Source organism: Phyllostomus hastatus, unplaced genomic scaffold, assembly GCF_019186645.2.
Source record: "Phyllostomus hastatus isolate PE091 unplaced genomic scaffold, TTU_PhHast_1.1 phas_contig_34, whole genome shotgun sequence".
NCBI classification, from domain to species: Eukaryota; Metazoa; Chordata; class Mammalia; order Chiroptera; family Phyllostomidae; genus Phyllostomus; species Phyllostomus hastatus.
In genome coordinates this window covers 45,463,574-45,488,071 of record NW_025333857.1, presented here as the reverse complement: position 1 = coordinate 45,488,071, position 24,498 = coordinate 45,463,574, and the positions used below count along the sequence as shown (strand labels likewise).

At 41.1% G+C, this 24,498-nt stretch overlaps 1 protein-coding gene across 2 annotated transcripts in view; it reads left to right on the top strand.

Moving 5' to 3' along the window:
- The window catches only part of DCAF12 (DDB1 and CUL4 associated factor 12), a 32,238-nt gene extending 8,271 nt beyond the window's left edge, over positions 1–23,967 (top strand). For both annotated transcript variants that reach the window (XM_045840782.1, XM_045840781.1), the window contains 7 exons: positions 10,139–10,345; positions 11,396–11,456; positions 16,374–16,567; positions 17,548–17,613; positions 19,947–20,109; positions 20,948–21,126; positions 21,866–23,967. In XM_045840782.1, coding sequence (XP_045696738.1) covers positions 10,139–10,345; positions 11,396–11,456; positions 16,374–16,567; positions 17,548–17,613; positions 19,947–20,109; positions 20,948–21,126; positions 21,866–22,024 — 1,029 coding nt within the window. In that variant the 3' untranslated portion in view covers positions 22,025–23,967. The remainder of the gene's footprint in view (positions 1–10,138; positions 10,346–11,395; positions 11,457–16,373; positions 16,568–17,547; positions 17,614–19,946; positions 20,110–20,947; positions 21,127–21,865) is intronic.
- Positions 23,968–24,498: the final 531 nt, after the last annotated feature.

Below are 24,498 nucleotides of genomic sequence, written 5' to 3'. Positions count from 1 at the left end.
AACATTGGAGAGTGAACAGAGGAGGAACATTGACTCCTGTGCTCAAGGTTTTTTTCCCAGCTGTATCCTTGATGGACATTACAGTCAGAGTAAGAGGTCTTGTCTTCTTCTCAAGCTGACATGGACATTTTTTCCATTGGAATGGGAGCAATGGCTAGGTCTGGTTCAACATGAGAGTTAGACAAATACGAGTTTTTCCTGGTGATAGGAGTACGGCTTTTCTGCCTGACCCTTAAGTAGGGGACTATTCATGTGTTTGTTTCTTGGTCTAGGAGATAAAAGTGAGAAACTGAATCAAAATTGGCAACTGGGTTCAATCCAGGATTATGGTTGGGCTACAACCTTTGGCTTCTTAATCTGGCTGCTGATTCTACTTGAATGACCTTATTTGTCTTTGTATCTGTGGAGGTCACCAGTCCCTCTCACACGTTAGGTGGGGGTGTTCTCATCAGGACATTTATTAAATGTGAAAGGAATTGGAGTAATGTTTCTACATTTCATTGGCTGGAATGTAGTGGGACAACTTGGTAGTTTGTGTTCACCTTTATTAAATCCATAAACATTTATTGAACATTAACTGAATCTTCTGTGTATAGCAAGACATTACCTTGTGTGGGGCCTGTCCCACAAAAAAAAAAAAATACATGCACACACACAAATCCCAGACAGAGCTGGGAGGAACTGTAAAGATAACTGGAATCCTAACCACTGACCTCCATTTCTTATTTTATAGTTGAGGAAACAGACACAAAGGAAAAAAGTGATATACCTGAGATTTTATAATGATAGGTGCCAAATTAAGTTTGGGCCCCAATTTTTCTTTATCAGAATTCTGTATCAGAATTCTTTATAGTTTATGAAGTACTCCTCAAATTTTTTCACTGAAATACCCCCAAAAGTCAGAGGACTACTTAGTGAGTAGACAGTACTGAGCAACTGTGAAATATCTTTGAAGTTCCAAGAATATCTTAAATATTCTTGTACACTTTCTACTTTATACTATATTAAAATTCTCTTAATATAAAATACTATGTTAGGGGAAGGGTGGAAATCTTCATTCCTGATTAATGTTCCAGCAATCTGAGGTACCAGTTTTTCCTTTAAAAAGCATACAACCACACCTTGTATAATTCTTGAGTCCTGACCTTTGCTTAGCTTAGATGGGACATGATACATAACTACATGCAAAGTTTGTTACAATGTAGATACCTCATTAGTAGTTCCAACCAGGAGCGCTCCTATAGGAGGAAGTCATTATTAAGGTTAGGGTGTCTAGAGATGATTTCCTAGAGGAGGAAGGGGCTTCAACTGATGGAAAGGAAACAGGGGTGTCCATTCCATAGCAGAGTCAGGAACATAAGGAGAATATTGAGGAACTCTAAATAGACCCATTTGGCTGATGCAGAGCACAACTACAGAGAAAGAGACTGGCTCAGTTGCTGAGGAGTTGGGTGGCAAGGCTAACTAAATCTCCCTTGGGTAATTTTTTTTTCTTTTTTCTTTGGTTCATGTCTAGTCTTTAATAATGAATAATCTTGTTAATCACCTTTCTCATTTGGAGAGTTGAGTCACATGCTTGGCAGCATGGCCCTGGTGAATTTAGGGCCTATTCCTACAGCCCTGTAGCTTTGGAGGATAAGGAAGTGTGGGTTGCAGAAAGCAGAGCTTTGCTGCAGGTGCCAGGCAGGCCAACTACCTGGGGAAAGTTAGTAAGAGTTTAGTTAGTTGGTTCCTGCTTTCCTTGGAAACCTTTCTGTAGACACCTGTCTTCCCCACCCCCAGGCCTTGCCAAAGGAATTAAAAAATTCCATGAGCTACGCATGGCTTCTTTTGCCAGTGTACCTTTTTTTAAATTGATACATGTTTGATTTCTGGTCATGTAGGCCTGTGTTTTCCATGCATGACCCGGGAACCACCTGCATAACAGTCACTTGTGGTATGTGTTTAAAATGCAGTTTCCTGGTCCCCACTCCATGCCAATTCAGGATTTCCTTCAGTGAAACCTAGGAATTGGCTTTTTTTTGTTGTTTTTTGTTTTTTTTTTAGAGAGAGAGAGAGGAAGTGGGGGGGGAGAAACATCATTGTGTGAGAGATACATCGATTGGTTGCTTCTCACTTGCCCCAACTGGGGACTGGCTTACAACCCAGGCATGTGCCCTGACTGGGAATTGAACCGGCTGCTTTTCGGTTCACAAGCCAACACTCAGTCCACTGGGCCACACCAGCCAGTGTGGAATTGGCTTTTTAAACAAGCTCCCAGGCTATTTTATATGAATCATTGGCTTAGACTTTATGCTATAGAGCTGTAATTTTGCCACCTTGTTAAATATAGACCAGTTATTTGAATCCTTGTATTTTCTAAATAACACTCAAGATACAGGTTGGAGTATATGATTTGATAAACCTGGAAGCATTTCTTTGTAGGCATTTTAGTAAATATCCATTCGGTAGCCATTAGGGTATAATTAAATCTTATTTCTGAACTTTGAAGAAGGCTTGACAAATGATTTTTTTTTTTAATTTGCCTGTTCCTAGTCTCAATAACAAAGCAAGAGATTTCCCCATTATTTTTTTTTAGGTCATATCTTGGCTTAGGCCTTCAGTTTGTAAGTTTTTGGTCACTTTTCTAGAAAAGTAATATGTAAACATATATCAGAAATATGCACTGCCCTCACTGGTGTGGCTCACTGTGTTGGGTGTCATCCCATAAATGGAAAGGTTGCTGGTTCAATTCCTGTTCAGGGCACATGCCTGGGTTGCAGGCCAGGTGCCCAGTGCGGGGGGGTGTGAAAGGCAACTAATAGATGCTTCTCTCACACATAGGTGTTTTCTCTCAGTCCTTCTACTCTTCCCCTCTAAATGAATGAATGAATGAATGAATGAATAGAAATAACTGGGCTTACACCAACAAATTTGATTAAGATTTGATTGTCATTTTGTATTGTATATTTGTATTCATAGGTTGAGCCTGTGTCTCATTTCTTACTAGTTTTACGCCCTCGCATAAGCCAGATATATTCTAAACCTTCTCTCACCCTTAAAATAAATGGAGAGAGGAGCAAAGTCATGAGGAGAATTAGTGAGATGTTAGCACAGTGCCTAGAACATGTGCTTAGTAAATTGTTGATATAATTAATGGTGGTGGTGAAGGAGAAGGAGGAAATGTAGCGATGGTTTGATGTTTCTAGGTTCTAGGTGTATTTCTGGCCAAATTCGGGTACACTTAAGAAGAGAGCATTATTTCTCTACCTTATAAATGACTGCTTTTTGTTTGTTATTCACATCTCAAATAGCTTAGACATTTAAAAATAATTTATTTGGATATCATTGCTATAAGAGGAAGTACAATTTATGCCCCTGCTGAATAGCTCAGTTGGTTGGAATGTCATCCAGATGCCCCAGAGTTGCAGGTTCAATCCCCAGTTGGGGCACATACAGGGGTCAACCAGTGAAGGCATGAATAAGTGGAACAATAAGTCAGTGTTTCGTTCTCTTTCTCTAAAAATCATAAATTAAGATTTTTTTTTAAAAAGAGGAAGTACCATTTGTAAATTATAGGAAATTATATTTAATTTCACTATAAAAGAAATATAGAAAAAAGCCAAATACTTTGCCATATTTTCCTTCTGCAGACTCAACTGTACAAATTAAACATAAAGTAAAAACCAGTTCTAATAACAACATGGTGGAACAATATATATATTGTCACTAAAGCACTTTTGAGAGTAATTTGGCATTATGCTTCAAAAGCCTAGTATGTATTATTTGTTGAATGGAGAGCCTAAAAATATTATACCTTTTGACTTGATATTTTCAGACTAGGAATTTATCCAAAGGGAAAAATCTTTTTTAACAAGATAATTATTGGAAGCTATTTGTAAATGCTAAAAATCAAATACTTGAGTTAATTTATGATAAATCAAATGTACATGATATACAGATATTAACATAATTGTGAAGACTAATAACATGCAAAGTATTTGATATATTGAATGTAATGAGATAAAATTCTAGACCTGGCTGGTGTAGCTCAGCGGATTGAACACGGGCCTGTGAAGCAAAAGGTCGTTGGTTCAATTCCCAGTCAGGGCACGTGTCTGAGTTGCAGGCCAGGTCCCCTCTGTGAGGCACGCAAGAGGCGACCACACATTTATCTCTGCTGATTATAGTACATAATAATTATACATGCATGTGATCAAGTACTAAACAGAAACTTGACAAATGAAAACATTTGAAAAAAGAGAGGATTCTGAATCATCTTTCTTGCATTTTTTTATTTCTGTTATTGTTGATAAAGTATTATCAATGAACTTTCATTTTCAAAAAAGGTTACTTCAGCTAGATAAACCTGTTTTTCTTAGCCTAAAGCAATGGTGAAAGCGGCCCTGACCAGTTACCATTCATTTCTTGTCTTGTTTACTGATAAAAATTGAACACAGTTTTGTATTGCACTTCTTCTCTGGGGAAGTAGGGGCTTGAAAATACAGTTATAAGATATACAGCTAAAGGAGTGTCCCTTCTTGGTCACACAAGTTTTTTGGAGCTCAGAATAGCACTTACAGAGAGATCTTGTTTTTTAGCGGGTAAATACACAACCATATTGTCCTTAAGTATTTGTGCTATAATGCTCAGGAAGTAAGACTAAAGCATTACCTAATCTCCTTTGGTGTTTCACTAGTTTAAAATTACTGACTGTAATTAAAACTGTTCACCTGTTATTATTTCCTTAGCATAAATTCCTAACATTGAAGTTGAAGAGTTTACACATTTTAAAATTTTTGATATGTATTGTTTGGCCATTTTCTGTTATGTTCTTGGTCTTTGCTCTCTGCTTTGCTCCTCTCCATCTTCGGGGTTTGGAATAGGAAATGGAGTCCTTTTGATTTCAGTTGTATTTTCTTTCCCCAACTTTCAGTACACTTAGGCTGCTCACTTGCTTTTTACTGTCTGACTCAGTATAGTTTATCTTGATGTCTGTGTGACCTATGTGGATTTGCTTTCCTTTCTCCATTAGGCTCCATCTAAAACACTCTTGAGTTTTAGAAACTTTGTGAGCCCTTCCATGTTATTAAGCCACCTTGATCTTTCTGTGTACACACATTTGCATGTGTCTTCATACATACTCATGCATGCAGAGATGTACTTGCTAGTCTTCCTCATTGTAAGGGCTTTGCTTTCTTCCCCCCACCCCCACCTCTGTTCTGGAATGTAAACTGCAGGGAGTCATTAAGCCTTAAGTTTACCTTGACATTCAGCAAGGTTCTTGCAGGGATCCCAGTGGGTTAATGTGGAATAGCCCCATTCTAGGAAGTGTTACAGGAGCTGCATGAAGCCTTGGCCCCTTGTCAGAGAGCTTGGGGAGATACTCTGTGGCATATCCTCCACATCACTGCCCCTTCCTTTGAAGAAAGAAAAGGGCGGGCCCTGGCTGGCATAGCTCAGTGGATTGAGTGCGGGCTGCAAGCCAAAGTGTTGCAGGTTCGATTCCCAGTCAGGGTACATGCCTGGGTTGCAGGCCATGACCCCCAGCAACCGCACATTGATGTTTCTCTCTCTCTCTTTCTCCCTCCCTTCCCTCTCTAAAAGTAAATAAAATCTTAAAAAAAAAAAAGAAAGAAAGAAAGAAAAGGGCTCTATCCTTCACATGGTGCTTTGTCATTCCTATGCAAGGTTAAGGTGAGATTGGATGTAAACTCTTGGTTTCCTAGGCCCTCTGCACACCCAACTATTACCAGTTTTCCTGTTGCCCTTCTATCAAATATTTTCCATCCAGTGTAGAAGGTTTTCTTATACCATGCAAAACTAAACAAACGTGAGAATAGTAGACTATTAGCTATCACTTGTTAAGCACCTATTCTGTGCTGAGCCCTGTGCTAGACACCTTATATTTTATTTTATCTCTCAGTAACCCTATGGGATAAATAATATCAGTCAAGTTTTATAGATCACAAGATTCAGAAAGGTTAAGTGACTTGCCTAAGATCACGTAGCTAACAGGTAACCAGTTTGGAATTCAAAGCTAGATCTTCTCCAGCTCCAAAACTGCAGAGGTTGGGCTTTATAGTCTCTTAGACATTAATAGATGAAACCTTTTTTCCTCACATTTTCTGGATGGCAAAAGTGGAGAGAATGGCAAAGGAATTGACTAAAATAATTCTTAAAAGTTTTAGCCAGCCCTCAAATTCCACAGGAGAAACTCAGATCTTTGCAGGTTACAGGTCACTTTACTCTTGTGTCTTATCAAATTCATTGCCCTCAGTGTACAAAGACAATTCTCTTCACATCAGTGCTTCTCAAACTTCAGCAGATAAGGAGCTCTTCAGAAAATCCATATTCTAATTTAGATCTATGCCAGGGCCTAAGATTAGAAAAGGAGAGAGCAAGTGCATAAGCTCGGTACAAACTCCCCCCCAGGTTATTGTAATTCCCAAACTGGGATCTAGCTGATCTAGCAGCTAACATATTATAGATACGTTGTCCCACACAACACAAAGGTGTAAGGGGACAATTAATTTTGCTTCATTAAACATTTGTTAGAAGTTATTTAAAGGGTAAGAATCTTTTTTTTGGAAGGTCTAGTTCACAAGCTTCAAGAGCAGGAAGTATCCCTGTATCTCAGAAGGAAACAACTAGGAATTAGAAAACCACTAAGGAACTGAGGGTGACCATACTTCTTCTCTTCTGTTTTCTTTTTTCTGTGGAATGGCTTTGGTAGAAAATGGCCACTCACACAGTCTACTGCCACCAGCTAGCTCCACATTTCTGAGAGAATTTGAATGATGTAGTCTAATCTAGCCTTGACTGGTTCTCCCTGAGCCAGGGGGCCACCCTGGACAGTGCTGTGATCCGGAGATCATAGCTACAGGGCCCCACACTTAGTGCAGGGATGCGAGGGGTCCCTAACATCACTGGGCAGACTTCCTGAAAGGTGACTACTGCATGTGCTTACTATGTAGCTTTGCATTGTCAAGGCAGGATTAAAGAACCAAATACTGTATTTTGCTATATATAATGTGCACCCACATTTTTGGCCCAGACTTTTGGGGGGGGGAGGAATTCTGTTTTAATTTTTTTATTCAGTTTTTATTATATTTAGAAACAAAACTGGTTATCATATTCCAGGGTATTATTTTGCATACAGATATCGTTTATTGCTTTCTATGGAGTTATACTTTTAATGCCTATGCATAAATAAAAGAATTAAAAAATTTTTATATAGATATAGAATTAGTACTACCCATGTATAATGGGCACCCTTATTTTTCCCTCGAAAATTTGGGCAAAAAATGTGCCCAGTATACACAGCAAAATATGGTAGATAAATCGTCTGCTTTTAGAATTGGGAGGGCCTTATTAGCTTAATAGGGAAGCGAGGCAAGATTTCAAGTCAACATGATATGGTCTAAGCTGTAGGTAGAAAGCTATCCTGGGAGCCTACAAGAGAGGAACTTAATGAGCCTGGACATTGAGGGAATACTCAAAGAGGACATGTCTGACCTGAATCATGACAGATGAATACGTGTTGGCCAGGTTGAGAAAAGAGTAGGAGAAAGCATTTCTGGCATTGTGAACAGTGTGAGCATGAAACAGAGCATACATTTCATTGAAGATTTTTTGTTTGAATAATAATTAATAAACAGCTATTTCTAGAGCATAAGGTCCTTGGCAGAATGTGAAGTTAAAGAGATAGGGAAAGGTAAGATTGAGGGGAATCTTTTTCACCTGAGGATATCCTTATTGATTTTTTTTAGAGAGCAAGGAAAGGAGAGAGAAAAAAGAGAGGGAAACATCCATGTAAGAGAGAAGCATTGATCAGTTGCCTCCTGTATGGGCACCAACTGAGAATGGAACCTGCAACCTAGGTATGTGCCCTGACTGGGAATCGGACCCTCAGCCCGATTTTTTGGTGTATGGGACGATGCTCCAACCCAACTGAGCCACCCGGCCAGGGTGAGATTGACAAGAATTCTGGTGCCATGCTAAGGAGCTTGGACTTAGATAAAGGGGAACAGTTGGACATTTTTTTAGGTGACATAGGAGGATTCCCATTTTTATGAAGAGGACTCATTATAGTGTGGAGAAGAGTTTTGATGGTGGGCTTGTCTGGAAGCACCAAAAATATTTGCAGTTATCCAAAGGAGAGGTAGTGAGCGAGGATGGAGAGGAGGAGCCAACTGTAAGAATACTTTGGAGACAGACTTGGCAGGTCTGGGTTCGGTGATGGAACGAGGGAGAAAGGGAAGTCTAGGATAAATTCCAGGCTTAGGTGACTAGGTAGATTGTGGCATAAGATGAAATGAGCAATTTGGGGAGGTGGAAGATGCTTTCTTTTGAACGCATTTAGTTTAAAATGCCTGTGGTACACATCAGCAATGGTACAAGTTAGGCAGGGAGTTTGCTTTAAGGATTTATATTACAGGATGGGGGTGGTTGTCCCCAGCCCCCATCTCCTTTGTATAATTTTTTCTCAGTCCTCTCTGCCTGGTATTCTTGTTCCAACTTCTCCTGCCTTCCTTCATTCATTTTCCATTTTCACCTGAGGATATGCTCATTGATTTTAGAGAGGGGGGAAAGGAGAGATAGGGAGAGAAATATTGATGTGAGAAACATTGACCAGTTCCCTCTCATTTGGGCCCCTACCGGGGATCAAACCAGCAACCAAGGCATGTGCCCTGACCAGGAATCAAACCCACAACCCTTTGGTTTACAGGACGATGTTCCAACCACCTGAGCCATACAGTCCAGGGCCTTTTTCTTTTTCTTTTTCTTTTTCTTTTTTAGATTTTATTTTTAGAGAGAGGGGAAGGGAGAGACAAAGAGGGAGCGAAACATCAGTGTGTAGTCACCGGTCACCTCTGGAGCATCCCCTACTGGGGACCTGGCCTGCAACCCAGGCATGTGCCCCGACTGGGAATTGAACTAGTGACCCTTTGTTTCACAGGCCAGCACTCAATTTACTGAGCCACACCAGCCAGGACCCAGGGCTCCTTTATATATATATATATATATATATTTTTTTTTTAAGATTTTATTTATTTATTTTTAGAGAGAGAAGGGAGGGAGGGGGAGAGAGAGAGAGAGAAACATCAATGTGCGGTTGCTGGGGGTTATGGCCTGCAACCCAGGAATGTACCCTGGCTGGGAATCGAACCTGGGACACTTTGGTTCCCAGCCTGTGCTCAATCCACTGAGCTACGCCAGCCAGGGCTCCTTTATATATTTTAAGTTTAAGGCCTATCTAGTTTTTCCTTACAAATCTCCTGTGCAAGCAGTGGGTTACTTTATACAAAGTTTTGACATGATTTGTCTTTGCCACAAAATTGCTGGTATGATTTTACATCAGCTTCCTGGACTAGAAGGTATATGAGGGCAGATATTATTTCTCTCTTATTCATATTCTCATCCCTAGTTGGTGCTGAATGAAGGAGTGAATCATTAAATCACATAAAAGTGTTGAATAGTAGACTCTGAAATGTTCTTACTCTAAGACTGACCTTTTCTGTAAAACATTTCTCTGAGTTGAATCTTGGAGAGTGAAAGGGGTTAGATTGGTAAAGAAGTGGAGAAGAGCATTTCAGGCAGAAGCAGCAGCGTGAGCAAAGGCATGGAGGCATAGAACAGAATGGTGTCTGTGGGTAGAGTTAAACAGTGAGATATTAACTCTTACCTTGTCATATGTCTCAGGTCACTCCAGCAAACGTAATAACATTTATAGGTATGTTTAATAGTGGTTGTGATGTGTTCTGGGAATTGTGTTTTGTTTGTAAGTGTCTATGCATGTATAGATAAGGATTTGATACCTAAAGTATGCCCAAACTGGCAGAAAACCTTTAGTCAGTTTATTTAGGTCCATAGTCTAATGCAAGTTATCTTTGAAGCTGTCTTTGGATCCTAAGCAAAACTTCCTGCTTCCTAATCTGTGTTCATGTAGCATATTATACTAATCTCTGTTGTATTTTCTTATTTTCATGTTTCATTTGACTAGTAGCCCTGCCTATGCCTTTAATAATTCCCAGTATCTAGCATGTAGTAAGCATTAATTAAATGTTTGATAGATAATGAAGTGAATGGATGTTTGTACTCAGGGTCAGCCACATTAAGGAGAAGGTATTTCGCTCATGTTCCTTTTCTCTTACAGCTCTTTGTAGTGGATGTCCAGACAAGCCAGATTACCAAGATTCCCATTCTGAAGGACCGGGACCCTGGAGGTATAACCCAGCAGGGCTGTGGTATCCATGCCATTGAGCTGAATCCTTCTAGAACACTGTTAGCCACTGGAGGAGACAACCCCAACAGTCTTGCCATCTACCGGCTGCCTACACTAGATCCTGTGTGTGTAGGAGATGTAAGTTTCCCCAATAATTGAAGTTAGAGATAGCCTTGTTTTTTCAGTAGAGCTGGATAGGTCATATGGACCCTCCTCCCACAAGCCCTCTGGGAAGGGATAGTTTCCTCTAGATTTCTGCTGACTCTAGGGGTATGGGGCTGAGGCGTGGGGGTGGAGATTTCAGAAATGGGGACTGGACTCCCCATAGGGAGTATCAGGTATATTGACAGAGAGTATTTGTTTGATGAAGGGGCAAGTAGCGTACCTCAAGTGCCAGCAGAAGTGGATTAGTGTTTGAGTACAGTTTCTCCTACTGCCCATAGTCAGAAAGCAAAGTTTATTAAATCATTCATTCAGTAACTATTGAGCCTTCTGTGGCCAGGCATTATTTTATACACTTGGAGCTCAGCAGTAGATAAAACAGATAAAGCCTCTGTCCTCTTGAAGCCTGCATTCTAGTGAAGGGAGGCAACATATAAGTCATGTAAACCAATAAATACCAGCAGTATGTCAGAGTTGATAAGTGCCCAGGAGAAGAGTAATGGCAGATTACAGCAATAGAAAGTGTGTGGAGAATGCTATTTCAGATGATAGCCCCACTGATAAGAATGACATTTAAGCAGGAAGACTCAAAGGAAATGAGGGTGTAAACCATGTTGATGTCTGGAAGAAGTTCCAGCCAGAAGGAACAGCAAAGAGGTCAGTATGGCTGTTATTCTAGGAAGTAAGGGAGAGAGTATATGACAAGGCTGGAGGGATTAGAGGTGGGTGATTGTATGTAGAAGCCCCAAATAAGTCAGTGATGTGTGTCTACCAGACATGCTTATTTTCTACAGGAATGCTAGTTTCACTCTAGTTTCGTACTCCTTAAGACAGAAGTTAAAGATTGTGGGATCATGCCCTGAGGGTTGAAATAGCCAGAGATTGGAGTTGTAATTTTTACAAAGATAGTTTCACCCAGACTTGTGTGCTTTTCAAAAGTGTGCATTGTAATCCTTATTTTACTAATTTCCTTTTTTTTTCTCTCTCTCTCTCTCTATATATATCTGTCATTCCTTCACCTCCAAGGATGGGCACAAGGACTGGATCTTTTCTATTGCTTGGATCAATGACACTATGGCTGTGTCTGGTAAAATTGCCTTTGTGTGGGGAGTTTTGGTGTGGCGGGGAGGGGGAGAAGCTAGAAATTCAAAAGGGATAGTAGTGTGACTGAAAATAGCCCAGTAAACAGACAACCAGGAGTCAGGAGATCTTGTTTCTAATATTGGCTCTTTCTCTGATTTACCATGTGACCTTGGATAAGGCATTTCCCCTCTGTAATCCTGATCTAGAAAATGGAGGTACTGGCATGCTTCATTTATTATTCATACTCTGCTTTGTTCAAAAAAAAAAAAAAAAGCATGTGTGATGGCATATTAGCCTAACATCTTTGTGGGCTTCATTTAAATAATGGTTGTTAACATGTTTTGGAAAAGTTGATTGTTTTATAAAGTATTAGGAGAAATTATCATTTTCTCTACAACTAAGTATATAACATTAAGTTTCTTATTGATAAAAACTATGCATTATTTTTCCCCCCATGGTAGAATAGTCAAAAATATATGGAAATGAGTATAGAGAAGATAACCTAGAAACATACAAATGCCTTCTCCATACCCACAGTAGCCTAGGAGGTAGGCTCAGAGTGCAAACCATTTTTACCGGGTACTCATATGTAAAAATACCCCCCATTCCAGATTCCCAAATAAAAATAATTTTATTGCTAAAGTACTTCACATATGTTATCTTCTATAATCCTCTGAACAGTACCAGAGGGTTTGCATTATCAGCCTATTTCACAAATGAGGAAATTTAGATTCTGGGAGGCTATTACTATAAGTTGTTGTAGCCACACAGATTGTGAGAGGTGGAGTCAGGATCTGAATCCAGGTCTGATTTCAGAGCCCATACTTAGAACTGTTAAAGCTAGGGGAACATAAATATTTCTCCTTTGGATCCTTTTTTTTTTTTTTTTAAGATTTTATTTATTTTTAGAGAGAGGTGAAGGAAGGGAAAAAGGTAGGAAAGAAACATCAGTTGGTGGCCCCTCACAAGCCCCCCCAGCTAGGCACCTGGTCCATAACCCAGGCACATGCCCTGACTGGGAATCAAACCAATGACCCCTTGGTTTGCAGGCTGATGCTCAAATCACTGAGCCACACCAGCCAGGGCTCTTTGGATTCTTTGCAAGGTAGTAGAGAGGAGCCAGGAATGAACACGTATGTACTCAGCAGTGGTTGAGAAGTTTTTGATTCCCTTCTATTTTTCTCCCCAAGCAATGAGAGGGCAGAGGCTGTAATGTCATCTCTGTAGAGACTACATGTCAGTAACCTGCACTAAATTTGGTTGTTGGAAGCCAGGATTTGTCTTTATTTGGGATCCTCCCATCTCTTCTTTAAGATACCCTGCCAGTGTCTTATGTTTTCAAGCTGATAACTCCCAAGTATACATTTCCTGAACAAAAACAGGAGGTTTTAAGAACCCTGCCTCTGTTATTAGAGACCTGAATTTGAATCCTGGTCCTTCCACTTATTAGGTCTAAATTTTGAGCAAGTTACTTAAGCTTTTGAGAGACTTGGATTTCCTCATTTGTAACATGGATAATGGTAATGTATACTTTAGCGGGTCACTGAGAAGGTTAAATGAGATAATGCATAGTGGCTACCATATTGAAAATGCTCAATACTTATAAACCAGTGCTGATGTTCAGACTTGATAATGAGCATCAGCCTCTGAACATTGTGCCTCAAAATCTGTATATTTAATCTCATCATCACCCTTTCAAAGCTTCCCTCCACCACATTGACATAATATTAGTGAGTGCTCCCTCCTTACCCAGCATCACAGCTAGAGAACTGAGACTCATCTTAGGCTCTTTAGTTTCCTTAGAGTACCAAGCCATGTTGATAACTATTTTCTAAAGTATCTCTGTATCCATCAATTTCTTTTTTTATCTTCTACATTCGAGTTCTCGTACATCTCTAGAGTTACTGAAGTATCCTTCTACGAGGTCTGTCTAGAAAAAGTCCAGCCATTGTTAACATAATGAAAACAGTTTGCACAACATGGACATAACCTGGCAGCCAAGGAGAGGGGACTGGGATGTACATGCATGAACAGTGGTGACTTTACTGTACTATTTTGGGGGGGTGCGGGTGGTAGATGCTGTTGAGTATGGCTATTGCTTTCAAAATGACTGAGCGAGTAAAGCAATGAATTTGCATCAAATTTTGCAGTAAGGTTGAACATTCCTCCACGGAAACTATTTAGATGATTCAGAAGGCTTTCGGGGGTGGTGCAATGAGTGCAGCATAAATGAAAGGGGCACAAATATTTCAAAGATGGTTGAGAATCTGTTGAAAGTGATGCACCTTCTGGAAGGCCTGAAACAAGCAGAACACCTGAGAATTTTGAGCTCTGTGTGGGCTACAGTCAACAAAGATTGGTGACTGACAGTGTGAGAACTAGAAGCTGATCTGGGGGTTCCAAAAACTGTCCAAGGTTTTGACACAGGTTTTTGGCATGAAATGTGACAAAATTTGTCCTGTGGCTTCTGCTGCCAGAGCAGAAGGCACATTGTGCTGCAGTTGGTAATGACTTGATTCAGACTGCTACCAATAAACCAGATTTCCTCCAGAAGGTCATAACTGGAGATGAATTGTGGATCTACAGCTATTACCCGGAAATAAAGGCCCAGTCTTCCCAATGGAAGTTGCATGGTTTCCCATGCCTGAAGAAGGCATGGCAATGTCACAGCAATACAAAGACCATGTTAACTGTGTGTTTTGATTGGGAAGGTACCTGCTTTGAAGGGGACTGAGGCATCATTGTCCTATGTAGAGTGTTCCTTGTATCTTGAATCTTCTTCAATAAGTATCTTTTTCGTATTGCATGGCTGGATGATCCTTTCTGGACATACCTTGTATATTTTCTTTGTTTTAGTTTTGTCTCCTCAGATTTAATCTTCATGTTGCTGCCAAGTTCTTTAATTTTTTCTTACTGTGAAAATAATACACATAAGAATTTTTTTTAATCCTCATATGAGGATATATTTGTTGCTTTTGGGGGGGCGGACAGAGAGATTCCTGTATGCACCCCAACTGGGAATCAAATCTGCAACCCAGGTACGTGCCCTGGCTGGGAATTGAACCTGCCACCTTTTGGTGTACAGGATGGTGCTCTGACCAACTGAGCCACTCAGCCAGGGCAAGAAATTTTAAAAATACAGATAAAGAAAAAAAAGGAAATAAGAATTACCCACATTCTCTCTACCCAGAGATAATGTTAATCACTGTTAACATTTTGAAATACATCTTGCTAGTCTTTTTTTAGTACATATTCTTTAATTGGTTAAAATGGGGTCATATAGAGGGATGAACATATGGATAAATGTATCACATATCTAGTATAATAAAATAGAATATAAATATACAAATTATAAAATTCAACATTTCAGGATACTTAAAGTTTTTCAGAAAAACTAGTGCAGTTTTATTTTTTAAATCTTCACAATAAACCCCGTGTAGTTCTCCAGCTGTGCCCTGGCCTTTTCTAGATTTCATACATGATGAACCCTCTGCTTTGAATCCCTGCCCACAATCCTTATGATGCAAACATATTTGGATATGTTCTGCCATGTTAGATAATTCTTACTACAAAGCATTCAGGAGATTTAAATGTAGAAAGGGCACCTGGTTTCAAAGGAGAGTTGGCAAATAACTTTACTGGAAAGGAATTTTAAAACCATGATTTTTTTAGTGATGCTTGATATTCTGTTTTATAACTATACCATAGCTATGTTGTTGGAAATATAGATTGTTCTGAATAAACATCTTTGTTTAGATGTTTATTCAGAACAATCATTATTCCTAGATGGGAACACAGGCTTCTGCGTCTTGCTGCAGGTTTCTTGGTTGTACTCAGTTACCACCAGCAATATATGTAGGGCTCAATTTAAAGAAAAATGTTCTTAGTGTTTTAAGTGCTTCATTATTGTTTTCTAAGGAAAACTGTCTTCTTAAGCATTATATAGAATAGTCATTCTTAATAGAAGATTTGTGATCCCTCTGGGTCCATGGAAAGCCTTCAAGAAACACATGAATCTCCTTGAAAGTAAATGTATAATGTGGTATTTTTGTGTATTTTTCTGGAGAGATTCCTAAGTCTCTTGAAGGGCTACGAGACTCAGAAAAGGTTAAGTACCAACTGATGTAAAGTGGAGATTCACAAACCCTGCTGCCCAGAAGAAGTCACCTGTGTGTGCATGCCCAAGCGACCTAAGCATTTGGCTTGGAAAATTACTGAGCTTTATCAAACTCTTCTGTGAAAAATCATGTTATGCTTAAAGGATATACATAGCCCTGACTGGTGTGGCTCAGTGGATTGAGCACTGGTCTGAGAACCAAAAGGTCTCTGGTTCAGTTCTGGTCAGAGCATATGCCTGGGTTGCAGGCCAGGTCCCTGGCTGAGGGCAGCTGACTGACATATCTCCCTCATACATTGATGTTTCTCTCCCTCTCTTTCTCTCTTCCTTACCCTCTCTCTAAAAGTAAATAAGTAAGTAAATAAATAAAGGATATATATATTTTTTCTTTCTGGAGAATACATTTTTTATTGATTTTAGAAACAGAGGCAGGGAAAGAGAGAGAAACATAGATTAGTTGCCTCCTGTATGCATCCTTACTGGGGATCAAACCTACCACCTAGGTGTGTGCCCTAACTGGGTGTTGAACCCGCAAACTTTCGGTGTACAGGATGATGCTCCAACTATGCGGCCAGGGTTTAAAGGTTATATTTTAACTACTACACCTTAGTTAAATCATTCCCTTGGTCTAGCTATTAAAACGCATACATCTCTTTGTTTTCGGGTGGGCAACCTGACCAAGCTTTAGCACATACGAGGATGATGCACAAAAAACTAGATTGAAAAGGCCTATTTTTGGCTTCTGTGGGACTGTCCTGTAGAGAGTTGGGTGTGTCTGACATTTGTGGTCTCCTTGAACTGCAGGCTCACGTGATGGTTCCATGGGACTTTGGGAGGTGACAGATGATGTGTTGACCAGAAGTGATTCAAGGCACAACGTGTCACAGGTCCCTGTGTATGCCCACATCACTCACAAGGCCTTAAAGGACATCCCCAAGGAAGACACAAACCCTGACAACTGCAAGGTCCGTGCTCTGGCCTTCAACAACAAGAACAAGGTACGAGCTTGCCAAAGGTTCCCTGAAGCCTATTAGTCTTGTTCCAACTTCTTGGCTTATGTCTTAGTAGAGGCACTTCCCTTTTTCCCTAAGTCATTGCTTGCTGCGTAGCATGGTTCTGAGCCCCCAGAGCACCTCTCGAAGACTAAGGAATGTTGGTGATAAATTATAACAAATTAAAAAACCCACCCTTTGTATTGAGCTCTGCTTTATTTCTCTGGATGATCCATATTTGTGGGCCAGCCTTTCAGAGTGTCCCCAGGGCCACTCTGATTTGACTGTCTCTTATTTGCATATCCCTTTGCAGGAGCTCTATTTTGGGAGTTATTTTCATATATGTCTCTGAAAACAATCACTTATTTTGTCTTTGGTATTCAGTTTATTTTTGCTTTTCACTGTCTCTCTGCAACACTGCCACCAGATCTTATCTAATCATTGAGTTATATCTCCTGCAACTGGGGTGTTTAGTGTTGAGATGGAGACCTAGAGCCAGAAGATGAAAAAGGCTTCTTCCAAAATCTGAATCAAGCCACAATTTGAAGGGTAATTCCCTTAGCCTTTTATCTTCCTTCGATATTTATGTCTTAGGGGTGATTTATCTCTCCTAACTTAGACCCTCCACTTATAGAAGCTCTTGTACTGAGGCTTATAAAACTGTCCTTCATGTGTGTGCTTTGTTCCATCACTGAGGATGTCATAGGACTGATTGCATAGTAAGAGCTTTTTGGACCATGTTGTTGCTAGGAACTGGATTAACTTCTTGGATTCTCTCAAGAAGCAGTATGAATTTAATTAGCTAGCTGTCCAGTTGCATTCTATAGGATTAATAATGAGATGATACTCCCTGGCACCCCTGCAGGAATCATCATGAGATAAGAGTGAAGAATGGGAAGACCCGAACTTCAAGGTTTTCTCCTGCTTACCGTTGTATATTAGTTGCTACAGATTGGAATATAACCTGTTCTTCATTGCTCTTGTAGGAATTGGGAGCAGTGTCTCTGGATGGCTACTTTCATCTCTGGAAGGCTGAAAATACACTGTCTAAGGTGTGATAAACATGACTTAGTAGTTTCACTTAAAAATTCACCTTATGGTTAAAATCTTTAATTGTCCCTGAGCTTTTTCCTTTTTGTCTAAAGTGTCAGTGCTGCAAGGGTCTGGGCATGTGATTCCATGGTGCATGAAATCCTGAGTCTGGCATGCCTCTTTTAAAAGTCTTTAGGTCTTTAGCTCTGCCCTGGCTGGGTGGCTCAGTGGATTATATGCTGGTCTGCGGACTGATTTCCATTCCCAGTCAGGGCACATGCCTGAGTTGTGGGCCAGGTCCAGTTGGGAGTGTGCGAGAGCCAGCTGATCGAGGTTTCTCTTGCACACTGCTGTTTCTCTCCCTCCCTTGCCTGTCTCTCTAAAAAAAAAATAAATAAAATCTTTTTTTAAAAAGACTTTAACTGTGGCCGGGTAGCTAAGTTGGCTAGAGCATCTTCCCGATATGCCATGATTCTGAGTTTAATCCTCAAGTTACATACAAAAGCAACCAGTGAATGCATAAATGAACGGAACAACGAATCTTTCTCTCTCAACATCAACATCAATAAATAAACACTTCTTTAAAAAAAGTCTTGCCCTGGGTGGTGTGGCTCAGTGAATTGAGCGGCAGCCTGCAAACTGAAAGGTCACCAATTTGATTCCTGGTCAGGGCACATGCCTGGGTTGCAGGCCAGGTCTCCAGGTGGAGGCGTGCAAAAGGCAACTGATAAATGTTTCTTGTGCACATGGGTGTTTCTCTCCCTCTCTTCCTCCTTTTCCCTCTCTCTAAAAATAAATCTTTTTTAAAACCCAAGTCTTTTTTTTTCATCTTTAACTTTTTTACAAGATTTTATTTACTTTTAGAGAGGGGAAGAGAGGAAGAGAAACATCGATGTGTGGTTGTCTCTTGCGTGCCCCCTAGTGGGGACCTGGCCTGCAATTCAGACGTGTCCTGATAGGGAATTAATTGAACCAGCGACCCTTTGGTTTGCCAGCTGGCACTCAGTCCACTGAACCACACCAACCAGGGCAAAAAAAAACCCAAGTCTTTAAAAGAGGTGTGCCCTCCTTGGGGCATCCCCACTCAAAATCTCCTTTTCGACTGAGTTTTCTTTCTCCTAAACTCTAAGAGTCCCAGGGAGCAGTGAGCAGTAGCAGCACATCCTGGGCTAAACCCCTGAGCCTGTCTCCAAGGCCCCCTTTTCTCTGGCTTCCCAGTGAGCTAAGAGTGGCCCTGCCTTGGCTCACTCTTTTCCCATAATGTTTCTAGACAACCAAAGCAGCCCTGCTTAGGCTCGCTCCTGTTGCTGCTTCTATGCTAAGCCCTTCCTCGTTACATTGTCCCCAGCTTTAATAAATGTACTCTCAAAATCAAAGAAAAAAAAAAAGGCTTTAAAAGAGATCAGAGGGGCACTTCTTTCCCGTTGCAAGGGCTTGCTGAGAGGCTCCTTTAACAAGCAGTCCCCCAATCCACAATACATTTAAGCATTTGCTTATGGATTTTTGACTCTGGCATGTTGTGAGTGCAGGAAAACCTAAATGTTAGGAACCACTGGCAACTGAAGATCAACTAAACTAAGATTAATCATCTCTAAAATAATCATGTAATGAGAATATGGATTTAACTTACAATATTTACAAGCAACTTTTGCATAAAATGAGGCCTACCTGTGGATCATTTGTCCTCTTCTCATCCTAGAGGCCTTTGCTACTTGTCACTTCTGTGATAAACTGTCGAGAGTTATCAGAGCCCTGGGAATTATTTCTTTACATCACAGTAGCCTTTGAACCCCTCTTGCTTGGTACCTTACCCGCAGAAGGCACTCGCAGATTTTTGGCAGAATGGAAAGGATCCAGGGTTAAGACTAGTTGGGGTTATATGGGGTTGAAACAGTCCTGTGAGTGTGCTTTCTGTAACGTACAACTCCACACAACTGGGGAGTTAGGCTGAGGGTAGCCGGAATTGAGTCCCTTTGAAGAGCAATGAGAAGGGTGGTGGCTCTTCCTGGCAGAGAAAACAGAGTCGGGGCTTGGTTGTACTGCCCTGCAGTTATCCTGGGAAACAGCCTGCAGGTTTTGGTTTTTCTCTCTGCTTCTGATTATTTAATTCCAGCTTGACCGTTTCCCCTAACCAACCTATATAGTCTATATCTTATTACAGTCACCTTCTCTTTCTCTTACATACCTAGTTGTGGGGCAGTATGTTATTTCCTTACTTGGGGCTGGTCTTTTTTTCCCTCTGACTTTGTGTCCTTGTATATAAGGGAAAACCCAGAAGTAGGTGTCTAAGAACAATGCCCTGCTCTGTCCTCTCTGTAATGCTACGGATGCATCTCTTTCTCTGTGTTTTCAGCTCCTTTCCACCAAACTGCCATATTGCCGTGAGAATGTGTGCCTGGCCTATGGTAGTGAATGGTCAGTGTATGCTGTGGGCTCCCAAGCTCATGTCTCCTTCTTGGATCCAAGGCAGCCATCATACAACATCAAGTCTGTTTGCTCCAGGGAGCGAGGCAGTGGTAAGAGTCCCTGTGTTTTGGGTTTGTTTTCAGTTATAGTTAAGATGCTCACATTTCAGAACAGAGAGAATAATGTGTATAACGGGAGTAGTAAGGGAAAGAATAAATAGGCTTTGCTGGAATGATACCTGCTATGTACAGTTTTGAGAGGTTTTGGTCAGTGTTAACAGGAGTAGGTTTTATATCTCATAAGGAAATACTGAAGCCACAAATGTTATTCCGCAGCTTTTATGTGCCAAGAGACATCTTCATATCCCATACACTTATTTGATACACAGATGCATTTTCCCTGTGACCCAGAGTGGTTGGGTGACTTGTTTTAAATTCACACTGTGAGAGAGAGTACTTCTTTGGGTCCTTCAGTTCTAGGCTGTTTGCCACTCTCATAACACAATACCAGATGAAGACCTCTTGCAGTTCCTCACTAGTAGTTTTAGGTCAAATACAAGGAAGTGTTTATTAATGTAATGATTTGTAAATATGCCTGTCACCCTCAGTTTAAATATAGGTTGGAAACATAATGGAGAACAGTTTAGAGTTACGAATAGTGACTGCAGAGTGAGCCTAGGGGAGGCAAGGAGGTTCAGGGCTCTCATGGTCTTAGGCCAAAACCATCTTGAGCATCACAGGTATCTGGCCTTTGAGGTTTATGGGGAGGTTCCCATTAGGTATATGGATGGCAGTATGTCAGTCATCAGGTCTCTGGCTTTTTATTGAAATATGCCTGCTATGGGAAAGGTACACGGGGCTACCATGTGAACGTGGTAGAGAAATTCAGGCTGGCAGGCTATCAAGTGCATGCTCCCCCTGCTCATTGCCCTTTACTTTTCTCTGTCAGGGATCCGGTCAGTGAGCTTCTATGAGCACATCATTACTGTGGGCACAGGGCAGGGCTCCCTGCTGTTCTATGACATCCGATCTCAGAGATTCCTGGAAGAGAGGCTCTCAGCTTGTTACGGGTCCAAGCCCAGACTAGCAGGGGAAAATCTCAAACTAACTACTGGCAAAGGCTGGCTGGTGAGTAAGCCCCTGTCCAGCATGCTTACTGGACAGTGGTAGAAAAATCGTCTTTGCTGTATTCCCTCCCACTCCCACTGACATACCACTACCCATGTACTTTTTCACTAGTGAGAGGCACTCCTTGGACCAGAGGCACTTTTCACTTGATTTTGCTTCTGTGTCAGCATATCCGTGGGAAAACAGACCCGGTAAGACACACTAGTTAACCCAGGGTTTCCCCCCATGGGATAATAGAGGAGGAAGCAGAAGGAACCTTCTGCTGAAGCAGCCAGTAAATTATTAAAGAGTTTGGTTCCAGCTGTCCTGAGAAGACCTTTGCTTTGTATAGTAATTCCTCAGCCTGCTTAGTTCCTCCCCCGTATTCAGTTGGAAAAGTGAGGACCCTGGCCCTGGCTGGGTAGCTCTCTTGGTTAGAGCATCATCCTAATATGCCAAGGTTGCCTAATGTGCCAGGGTCAGTCAGGACACATACAGGAAGCAACCAATGAATGTATAAATAAGTGGAACAAAAAATCATTGTTTCTCTCTGTTTTCTCTCTAAAATTAATTTTTTTAAAAGTGAGCCCCCTATTCACATTAGCATCAATCTGCTGATGTCATGTTATAGGTACAGGACCCTCTTCTCTTAAAAAGACCAGAAAGTATTCCTGTCCCTTCCTTCCCTCTTTCCTGCCCCATGGCCTTGAGGTACTGAAAGAATCTCTCTCTCTCTCTCTCTCTCTCTCTCTCTCCACAGAATCATGATGAAACCTGGAGGAATTACTTTTCGGACATTGATTTCTTCCCCAATGCTGTTTACACCCACTGCTATGACTCATCTGGAACAAAACTCTTCGTAGCAGGGGGTCCTCTCCCTTCAGGGCTCCATGGAAACTATGCCGGGCTCTGGAGTTAATGACAACTAACTCACTCCCAAAATGCAGAGATTTACACTAACTTCCATCCTCCGTTTCCTTGTTTTTCTTTTGATTTTTTTTGCAATTGTGTGAGGCCCTCATATTTCAGTGGGAACACCAGAGTTTGCCTATGGTTTAGGCTCTTGACAGAAAGAAGTTCTATGTAGAAATCTGAAGGTTTTGTTTGTTTGTTTTTTACCTTTTTTCCCTTTTGGTAATCAGAATTTTACTATATTTTTTCTTTTTGGATTCTCAACCAAACATCTAATTCCTATTTGTATTTTTTTTTCAAGTGACACACACTTTCCTCTCTCTCTGATTTCTTTAGGCTGACAGTCATTCTCACCCTTACTTCACTCTTGAGAGGTAGGGCTCCTTTACAATTATGTGGTTGCTGTCAGACTTTCTGTGAAAGTTTGGGGGCTTTGTGTGCATGTGTGTATGTGTGTGTGTGTGTGTGTGTGAACTTGTGTACCTGTAAGTACTGTGCGTTACTGAAATTACCTGGAGTAAGGATTACTTGTAATTAAAATATTTATAAAAGAAACAACTTTGTACACAGAGTCCAGCTTTGGGACTAGTCTTTATCTTGTTTTTTAAAGTCTAATAATACTGATTATGGAAAGTAAAACCAGAAAGAAAAATCACCAGGAAAACCTTTTGAATTAGGTTATAGATTTCCTGGGGACTCTTGTGCCAGGATTCCAAAGTGATCCATCCCCTACCTGTCTTCCATCTGTGTATCCCCCAGGTGAGAACACTTCTCTTTATGTGTCACTTCCACTTCAACTTCCTGTCCACTGAGCCAGTGGCCACTCCCCTAAAACATCAGTCTCCATCCACATACAGCTCTGGAGGCTGCAGAAGGCTTGGGTAGAACTTGGTAAAGGGGATCCCCACCCCAACCTTCCTTGCCCTCCCCTCAAACAAGACCTGATCTGCTATCTCGGGCCTGGAGCTGGGGGCTTCAAGTAAGCCAAGATTAACATTCTCAGTCCCCTTGGCTTTGGGGAGAAACTTCTCCTTTGCCTTTCTTTTAGTCTCTGCAGTGGGTTTTGCTTTTGATTTCTAAATTGGATTCAGTCCAGGAGGGTGGGGAGAGTAGGTGCTTTATCTGTGTATAGTGTGTGCTTCACGTGTGGATGTTTGTTTTCTTAATACAGTGGGGCTGGGGTTGAAGCCTCCTCTCACACTCTGTTGGCTCAGCCCTGGGATGGTGATGTGGTGGCCTGCAGCCACCAGCACTGTGCATGTTTAAAGCATTGGTGTGATTAGTAATTTGTTCTTCCCTTGAACTGTCTATTCTGAGGTTTTTAAACTTGCAGGCACTGACTAACCATGATGTCCAGTTATTCCTTGCTTTTTATGCATCATGTTGCAGATAACAGCTGTTTCCACCAACAAATTCTTCCTTCATTAGAAGCACATAACTCTGCTTCTGTCAACAGCCCATTCTGAGGAAAGGAAAAGTCGTATGTATTCCTGCACTCCAGGTTGTAAATTGCTCTCCTAGACATCCCTCTCTTCCGGCTGTGAGAAGATTGAAAAGAGTGTCTTGATGATGGGGGCTGGTGGGAAGGGAAGTCAGCGAGTCACCCTATCTTGGTGGCACAATGCAGACACCACAGGTTCTAGAATTCTCGTCTTCTAACATAGAGAAATAGGTGCTATACAGGGAATTAAGCAAAATGCTGGATGCTGTAGATCTTTTGTCTTAATTTTTTTTTCTATTAAACTACAGGCTGTAGATTTCTTAGTTCTCACAGAACTCCTATCATTTTAAACCAATTTGTATATTTAAAAAAAAATTTAAGTAGGATGTTTTGTTTTGTACTGTTGCCTGACCCTCCTCTGTGATGGGTAGTGCGTTTGAGTTTTCTTTTCAAAAATGTAGCACTTGACATTTTGCCAAGTAAAAAAATAAACATTATTCCAGTGCAAAGTGGTTTGAGTGAGTATGTATAGCCAAGAGGCAGAGGGAAAAGGCCCTAAGTAACTAGTTGGGGTGCTAGGATTGCTTAGAGCAGAAGGGAAACACAAGTGTTCCTTCAAGGTTAAAGGCAGGTGAGATGTGCCCTGGCTGGTGGGGCTCAGTAGATTGAGTGCCAGCCTGTGAACCAAAGGGTTGCCAGTTCCATTCCCAGTCAGGGCACATGCCTGAGTTGCTGGCCAGGTCCCCAGTTGGGGGTGTGCGAGAGACAACTAATCAATGTTTCTCTCCCTCTCTTCCTCCCTCCCTTCCTCCTAAAAATAAATAAAATCTTTTTATTTTTTTTAAATCTTTATGAAAAAAATTTTAAAGGCAAGTGAAGTGCAAACACTAAGACCTGCCTGGTCTTGGTCCCCATCTCTGGCCCAAGATAAAGTTACTCTGGGATCCAGCTGAGGGTAGATATGCCCATTGGAAGCACTGTGGTACTTGAAAAAAAATATATAGGTTGAAGATGAAGGAGGGTGCAAGTCCTTGCTCTGG